General features: G+C 49.9%; 2 protein-coding genes across 2 annotated transcripts in view; one reads left to right on the forward strand and one right to left on the reverse strand.

Annotated features, from left to right (window-relative positions):
* The window catches only part of TADA1 (transcriptional adaptor 1), a 44,114-nt gene extending 36,730 nt beyond the window's left edge, over nt 1-7,384 (reverse strand). The window contains exon 1 of the mRNA XM_019501951.1: nt 7,195-7,384. Within this exon, the coding sequence (XP_019357496.1) occupies nt 7,195-7,268 (74 nt within the window). The 5' untranslated portion in view covers nt 7,269-7,384. The remainder of the gene's footprint in view (nt 1-7,194) is intronic.
* Nucleotides 7,385-7,538: 154 nt separating this feature from the next.
* PRDX6 (peroxiredoxin 6) overlaps nt 7,539-8,937 on the forward strand; it is a 47,692-nt gene continuing 46,293 nt past the window's right edge. The window contains exon 1 of the mRNA XM_019501952.1: nt 7,539-7,697. Coding sequence (XP_019357497.1) covers nt 7,606-7,697 — 92 coding nt within the window. The 5' untranslated portion in view covers nt 7,539-7,605. The remainder of the gene's footprint in view (nt 7,698-8,937) is intronic.

The raw sequence follows: 8,937 nt of genomic DNA on the forward strand, positions 1-8,937 counted from the left end.
ACGTTGTTGCCCCAGCCTGGTGCTTTTCACTCAGGGTGGGCTCCCCTAGCCTTTCTCCTCCACGGGGTCACCCACAAGGCAGTGGCGGCTGAGGCTTTCCATAGCCCCATACTCACCTTTCACTAGGGACGCATCGGTGTGGCCTTTCCTAGGGACTGCCCCGCCACAGGCAGCCTCACCACACCATCCAACCCCAGCAGGGTGTAGTTTTAGGTCATTCCCCAGAACCAACTGCAGGCCTACCTGTTCTGGTCTTTCCTCCCCTCACTGGGCTCCTGGATATTCTCCCTGGGCTACTCACTCCTGGGTACTCTGTTGCAGCTTCAGTCACTAGGCCCTTCACTCCCAGGCCCCTTTGTAGGATACCTCCCTCAGAAAGCTGGGCTTCATCCTCCGTCATCTCAGTGTGATGGTCAGCTAACCACAAGGGCTGGGTGAGGCTTTGGATCCAGAGAAGCTTTGGACGCTTCGGCATCCAAAGCAGCATGTCCGGATCAGAGTGCTGGCTTGTTAGGCTTTCCAAGTGGTTTGGAGCTAGGTGCAGGACTTCTGGGTTCTGGGGCCCTGAACCTCTAAGCTGCCGACAGGCAAAACTCGTGACATGGATGCTTGTGCAACTGTGTCTGTCTTGGGGCAGTTGATTGTCTGTATTATTTCCTCTCCTTAGTTTGTGGTTTTGTAGGTGTTAATCATTGCTCATTAACACTACAAAACCACAGACTAAGGAGAGGAAATAATCAATATAGTCAACTGCCCCAAGACAGAGACAGTCAGTTGCACAAGCACCCATGTCACGAGTTTTGTCTGTCAGCAGCTAGAGGTGCAGGGCCCCAGAACCCAGAAGCCCTGCACCTATCTCCTTGACAGCTGGCAGGCTTCACGGCTGCAGCAGGGGCTACCATCCCTGCAGCTTTCACCCTGCTGTGCCTTAACACACACAGTGTCACCCATGTCACAAGTTTTGCTTGTCTGCAGCTTGAGGTACAGGTCTCCCCAAACCCCTGCACTTATCTCCTTGAAACTTGGCAGGCTTTGTGACCTGAGCAGAGGCCACCACCCCTGCAGTTTTGACCCCACTGTGACTTAACACATACACGTGATGTGAGTTTTGCTTTCAAGAATTTGGGGTGCAGTTCCCCAAACCCATGCACCAATCTTCTTGAAACTTGGCATGCTTCATGCTCTCAGCAGAGGCTACCACCCCTGCAAGTTTCATCCAAATCAGACAACAAACAACAAAGTTATAGATACTTCATTGATTCCCCATTATATGCTATGGCCAGATCTCCGAGGTGGCTCTGAAGCTTCAGAGCCGCTTCGGCCAGATAGAAGCGGGAACCTGGTCCAGAGCTCCAGATTGGATCGCTGGCATCCGAAGTGGCTGGATCTGAAGCCGGATCGAATAGCTGCTTACTCTCGCAAGCGTACTAATCACCTATTCCCCTCCCCTCCCTTGGGCAAAGGGATCTTTCAGCTTCTTTCAGGTTCTAGCCCTGCTTCCAGGCCAGCTGGGGTGCCAGTAGCTCTCCACAACCCTGGCCTGCCCCTTGTGGTGGGCTTACTTGCCCTTTGGCCCTGGCCCTCTTGCAATGACCAATCAGGATTCCCTGGCATCACTGTAGCAGCAGCTAACCTCCCTACTCAGCAGGGCCCCCCCCCCAGGCCCCACCATAAAGCCATCAACTCCCCCCAGGCTTGCCTACAGCCCCAGAGATCTTCTATCCAGCAGCCTTCTACTTCACTGAGCTCATCTGAGTCCCTGGCCTTGGGCACAGCCAGTTCTAATCAGGGGCTTGCTTAGCCCCTCACTAGGCCTACAGACACTAAGCCTCTTTCCTAGGCTGGTGTGGTTCTCCCCTGGGCCTAGATGTACATGGCCTCTCCTCAGCCCCAGACCGACAGCCACTTACTCAGAGCTTAGGACCCACTGGGTCCCTAGGAACCTCCTCCTTCCTCATAGTTCCTACAGTTGACACCCAGAATGTTTCTGGGAGCAGCAGTATGCCAGCCAGGAGATGTTCACCCTTCAGCTCCCCAGTTGCAACTGCTGTCCCTGCTCCCTAAGCCTGCTCTTATACTCAAGCAGCCAAGCCCTCCTCCAATCAGGCAGCCTTCTGGCTGTCATATGACCACCTGATGGGCTCTGTAGTCAACTACAGGCTGCTCTGCTGCCTGCTCAGGCCCTTGAAGTGGCAAGTACCCACAGGTGCACCACGACATCTCCCCTATCCATTCAACCTGAATTAAGATACAGCAGCAAAGGACACAAAGTTTAATTCTACATGTAGTGTAACAAGGAAAAGGAGCACAATCCCAGTCAAATCAGCTCACCAAATTAATACAAAATGGAGGAGAACTGTGTTAAACCAGTGACATTTGAAAAACTGCTACTGGTCCATGGAGAATAAGAGCACATGGGGAGCAGTTTGGCTTAGCACACAGTGCACTAGCACAGGTTTTGAAAGACCTGGATTCCATGTCTGTCTGTCAAAGGTCCAGTGGGAGACTTTGGAAAAGTCACTTCACATTTCAACATCTCAACTCCCCCTTCCATGGAACAGGACTATGGATATGTATGTCCTTTGTAAAGTGCTTTGAGAACCACAGATAATATTCCAGAATTCTAATAAAGTAAGGTTTTAGCCCTTATGGTTAAGAGCATCTCCACATTAACAAAAAGCACCATTACCATCCTCCCCCTTCTAACCCTGCAAACAGATCTCCTCCTATCTGCTGCCCACAACATTCCATCACAGCAGTAGCATGGATCAATAGGAGAATTATTAATCACAGCAGAGGAAAGCATGTTGTTAGTCACAGAGCAGGCCCCTTCCCCAGGAGGCCTCCCCTTTCCCCAGCTACAAAATTGAAACTCAGAGCAGTTAAGAACTTTAAATACAGATGCGCTTTCCTTTGGGAATCAAGAGCCTATGGCATGAAATGGGATAGCATGCCTTCTCCCATCTAGTGTTTTGAAGAGGCAGAAGATACAGCCCTAAGCTTTATCGGATGTGAAGAAGCACAGAATATGAAGCATTCATAGATGGACAGCAAGAACCAGACTTCTCCAAGTGCGAGGCAATGAAGTAATGGTGGGCTTGAGCAGAGCCAGCATAACTGACCAGGCAGAGCACAGGCACAGGGTGGCAAATTGTAAGGGGCAGCAAAAGCAGCATGCATACACCTAGCATATGCTCAATGGGGGCCACCTCTGGAGTCTGAGCATGTACACTGAGAAGTGAGCAGGGCATATCAAATGCTGCCAAGCTGCTGCTCCACAGCTCTGTCTGGTGCCCGCCCTTGCCAGGTCCTAGGTACGTTACAAGGAATGGCGGCAAAATCTCATTTGCCTAGGGTGGCAAAAATCTTTGCACCACTCCTAGGGTCAAGAGGCCCAAGTTTTATACCATGTCTGGTTAGTGCCAATCATTAAAGATTTTTAAATTATGCCATATGAATCATTGACACTTCCTTACCAGGCTTCCATCAGATGCGCTTCCCTTTGATAACACAAATTTCCACACACTGAAATCCCACCAGCTTCTGGAGACTCGGACCAGACAAAAGCCAAAGAGTAACTGTAATTATGGGTAGGGTGGATAAAAATCAACGATTTAAAAAAAAATGGATTGTTTTTATTTAAATCAGATTTGTTATTTAATTGTATTTTTAAGTTTTTTAATTAAAAAAATAAACCTATATAAAGATACTTTTAATTCAAGATATGTTAAAGCTCAAAGAAATCCTCATGCAGTAGAGATTATAACTTCTAATTATATACTCTGTGAGAGAATATATTCATGTGACCTTTTTAGAAAAGATACATAAATAGGCCACAATAGGCCATGGACTATATTAGGGGCCCAGTCTTACAGGATTTCCAGAGGCTCCTCTATAGATTAGTAAAAATTAAAGAAAACCACTGTACCCAATGGGATTCAGTCCTCAGTCTACAAGATCCCATTAAGCATCTCTGTGATGCTTAGTTTCATTTCTCAAACTGACCAAACTTAGCCACATGCCCCCTCACTGGGGCCTCTACTGATTTATGTCTCCAGAGATAACATCCTTGTTAGCAGTATATGGAGATGAGAAATAACAGAGCTGATTACCTACACTCAGCCCTCTTCTCTCTCTACAAGTTTGTGTACGTGGTGGAGTCAAGCCCTTACCTCTCCCTAAAAGTGCAAAGTTTCAAGAAGTTAAATGAATAGAGAAAGGATTGTTAGGGGTGGAGTAGATCTGAGCAAGAAGGAGCAGTCTGGAGATAAATGCAAGGAGGGAGGGGCAGTAGAAACAAAAAAGTAACATTTTGAGCAGAATATTCCAGAAGTCTTGAGGAATAAGTTTCTGAGTATAGCCTCTCCATTGATTTCAGATCTAATGAGGGAATGGTATGGTAGAAGGGAAAACCTATTATGGCAGCAGACTTGCCAGGCTGTAAAACAGAGAAGAAATCAAAGATGAGAAGAAATCTAGAAAAAGAGTGAAGAAAGCACCAAGCTAACAACAACATACGGCTCAGCGCTCATTTGATGTCCTCCTAATGCAGCAAGGTAAAAACATCCCCCCTGTCCATATCTATGATTAATCTAGTGAACTGGAGATGGTTCACCTCCCAATGACCTTACAAGCACCTGCTTCAATTAGCTTTGGTAAATAAAATAACCAAATCATAATTTTCTGATGTAGCTGCAAAATGAATCTGAAAACAATCTCAAAATAAATCACTGTTTTAAAATGTATAGTGTACTTTTCAAAAATGAAAGCTATACCTATCTCAGAGTTGTGAGTAATATGTATTAAGGTTATATCAAACAACAAGAATGCACTTTTTGCAGAAAACGGTATTTAAATCGAGGCTCCCTGACCAGTTATTTAAATCGTGATTTAAATTGATTTAAATCAAATCTACCCTAATGATGGGCAGGGTTTTTTTGGAGTGACAATAGTTCTTTATATTGGTGCCAGAACTGCTATTACAGCACTGATACTACTGCAACACCTTAGCGCTGTTTCTACACCCTTGAGTTAAAATAATCAACTGTTGGGGGGGGGGGGCGTGGCCTAAAGTTATGGCTTGCTACAAATACCAGGTAGCTCCACAGGGCTCAAAACACATTTTGCAGTGGATACAAATGCCATTGCCAGTCTTTTGCAGATGGGGAAGCAGGTGCAAAGATGCAAAATGTTTTTCTGTGGAGCTGCACGAGAAGACGAGGAACTGAAGCCAGTGCGATCTGCTTGATTTCCTGCAAGGCTGCTTATACAAACAGAAGCATGTAGCATGTTATTGAACCTGTAAAAAAGCCTGCTGGGTTGGCTCCAGGGTGGGGGCTGCACTGGTGCACATGTACCCCCTCTTTGATTCTTGGGTGTAAAGGTTAACGCTAACTGCCTGGCAGTGGCTACAGCATTTCTAGTCAGGCAGTGTTGGGAAAGTCGCTTGGCTTCGTGACTTATCATCATCTACCTTAGGGGTGGACAATTTGGCAGATCCGGCTGATGAACGAATTCCATTTCCCAGCAGCCCATGCCTGTGTGGCTGGGGCCTGTTTCCATGAAGACCCCAGCAGCAGCTACACTGTGATAGTGCAAGGCCAGAGTTTCCATAGAAACCAACCCCAGCAACCCTGGTAGGGTTCACAACAGGGTGCAGAGCTGCTCTGGAGCCCAGCTGGGATCGTGCAGCGGTGACAGTGTGGCCCAAAGCCAGGCCAGAGCCGTGATCTGCAGCTTGCCTGATCTGGGCAGGGGCACACAGGCAGTGGATCATGGCTCTGGCCCAGCTCCTTGCAGTGGTGACAGTGTGGTCCAAAGCCAGTGCAGAGCCACGATCCACTGCCTGCACACTGCTGCCCGGAGCATGCAGGCTGCAGATTGCAGCTCTGCCCTGGCTCCAGACCATGCTGTCACCACTGCAAGATCCCAGCTGGGCTCCAGAGCAGCTCCCTGCCCTGCCAGCAGGAGTGACACTAGAGGCGGGCTATAGCCACCCCAAAATTTCCAGTAGCCTCCTATAGCGTCCTCTCCAAGCAGCACCACCACTGCTACCTGTCCTGCACAGGCAGTGGCAGCTGAGGTCCCCCCCACCCCCCCAAGAGTCTAGCACTGCTGCTGTCTGCCAGTGCTGCTGTTGGGGCTGGTCTCCACAAAAACCCGGGCCCCAGCAGCTGGGGTCTTCATGGAAACTGGCCCCAGCCACCAGGGCAGGGACTACTGGGAAATGAAGTCCACTGACTTGCCCACCCCGATTACCGGTTCCCTTCTGAACTCTTCATCCCGCAGGCATTTTTAATTGTCTTGATGTTGCACCAATCAATCTAGCCTTTCCTCTGCCATGCTGCTGTCTCTTCACTGCTCCTGGTCACAAGGCTTCTATTCCACAACCCTCCCTGAAGTTACCTTTTTTTTAATTTTCTTTTCGTTTCAGTCTTAAACTAAGGGCTCTGCTACATGTTCAAATTAAAGCCCCATCAAAACCACCTCTACACTCCTTACACATTTTCAAGCACTCACTCTAGATCGGGCCTGCTCTTTTTACAGCTGCATAGTCCTTTTAATCCCATGATTGTTACTTTGCAGTTGTGGCCAGTCTACACTTGGTGCACAATTAACCAGTTAATAATTACTGTGTGGCAGGGCTATATTTATTGCACAATAAATCGAGTAATTGTCCGATAAGTATTTCACACGTGTAGCGGGTCTACATTTATTGCTCGACTGACCAGTTTACAGTGAGATACACGGGCCCTGCTGCACAGTCAAACGGAAGCAGGATGGAAACCAGCTCCATGTTTCTAAGCCCGACCCCTGCAGTGGGGCCAGCTCTTTGTGGAGCTGGGATAATCATCACCCCATGCTGCGAGGACTGCACCGCAGGTATGCCCGGCTCCACCATCGACCCAGTACGCAACAGCCCCGCGGCGGAGCAGGGAGCTGAAGAACTCGGGCCTAGGCCCCTCGCCGGCGAGTAACGCTGCCAGGCTAGGGCTGGCGGGAGGGAAGGCGGCGGCGGAGCGGGGCCGGCCTAGCGGGAGCCCGGGGTAGACACGGAGGCCCGGCGGGATGGCATTAGTCCGGGACAGGAGCAGGGCCGGCGCACACGTCTGCAGCCCCAGGCAAGGGGCCGAGTGCCCAGGCACGGCCTACAACGGAGACCGGGGCCGAGCGGGGAGGCTGGGGCGCACTCACTGCTTCACGTTCTCGCCCAGCGCCTCGCTCAGGTTCTTTTTGGCCGCCTCCAGCTCGCTCACGTAGGTCGCCATTGCTGGCGCCAGCGACGGGACCCGAGCTCGCTCCCTCCCGCGCCGCGGCGCAGGCTCGACGGCGCGCGGCAACCGCGCGATCAGCCCCGGCCGCCTCTCCTGTGTCGCGGCTCCCGCCCGCGCCGCGGTTGCTTCCGGGATGGTGTAGGATCACGTGACACACCCCCCCCGCACTCGGGGCGGGGCTGAGCTCGAGTCCGCTTCTGCCTGGGGTCCTGCCCTGCTTGGCCCCGCCCCCGCCCCTCTGCAGCGCCAGTCGCGCCGCGCCCGCACTTTCACGTGGCAACTCTGTGCGCCGGTCGCTGCCGCAGCCGCAGCCGCAGCCTGAGCCATAGCCATGCCGGGTCTGCTGCTCGGGGACGAAGCCCCCAATTTCGAGGCGGACACCACATACGGCCGCATCCGCTTCCACGACTTCCTGGGGGACTCGTGAGTGACGGGAGGGGGCGGGACGGAGCGCTGGGCTGGGTTGGGCTGGGCTAGGCTGAGCTGGGCGCCTGCGACCCGGGGTGGGCTACGCTCCCGAGAGGCGAGGGACTGAGCCAAGCTGCCTGCCTCCTGCGCTGAGAGATGTATTTATGTACGTGTATCTATACACGTATCGGCGCGCGCGCACACGCACGTACACACACACACACGCATATTTGGGGTTTGGAATTGAATTGCTTTGGGACTGAAATACTTATACATATAGTATATAGAAGTGAGAGAAATATGTCTATATATGTATGTATGTATGTGTGTGTATAGATGTGTGTGCATGTATTTCTTATACCTTTATAAGTATAGCTATACATATGTAAGTATACTTATATATATGTTTATAAGTATATATATGTGTGTAAGTATATATATGTATTTCAGTCAGTTCAATTCCAATTAAAAAACTAAAATACTCATACACGTAATATAGTATACAGAAGTGATATATACATTATATATATATCTATATCCCTCTAGATAGAGAGATAGATACCCCCACATACATGTACTTCCATCCTCTGTATACTATATTATATGTATACGTATTTCAGTCTGAAGGCAATTAAATTCCAAACCCCAAATATCTCAGCTCTGTCTCCATGTCTGTCAATATCCCCCTCCTCTATTATAAACCAGGCTGGCATCCTACATGCCAGCCCCAGGCCTGGGAATTCAGATGCCCCCATTAAGCTTGATGGGAGCCAGGAGGGGAGTGTGCCGGGTCCTGTGGCATTTCCAGAGAAGCGGTGACTCAAGGCAGGGGCAGATCCAGGATTTGGAACAGGAGGGGGCAGATGGTGAGGTGCATCATCACATATAGAGGAACACATTTTTCTCCAGTTCAAAAAGAAACTAGGAGCTTTACACATACTTAAAGGTCTAGGGCTGTATTATTCTGATTAACATTGAACAAAAAACAAAGGTAACTTCATTGGAATGAGTTAAAAACCAATCGGCAGGGCTGTGAAATGGGGGCTTGCTTAGGAGGTTCAGCTAAAGCCTGTGTGGTGCAATTCTGCTGTCTGTCTTAACTGGTGGAACATCAAGACCAGTAAAGAGAAGAGAGGGGCATTAACATCTGTGGGATGAAGAGTTTAGAAGGGATCAGGTAGAAGTCACGTGACTCCTATGCTGCCTGAACAGAAATGCTGCTGCCACTGCCAGGCAGTTGGTTTTTGACTGTGGA

Source organism: Gavialis gangeticus, unplaced genomic scaffold (genome assembly GCF_001723915.1).
Source record: "Gavialis gangeticus isolate Ggan-Ray unplaced genomic scaffold, GavGan_comp1, whole genome shotgun sequence".
Classification (NCBI taxonomy): Eukaryota; Metazoa; Chordata; order Crocodylia; family Gavialidae; genus Gavialis; species Gavialis gangeticus.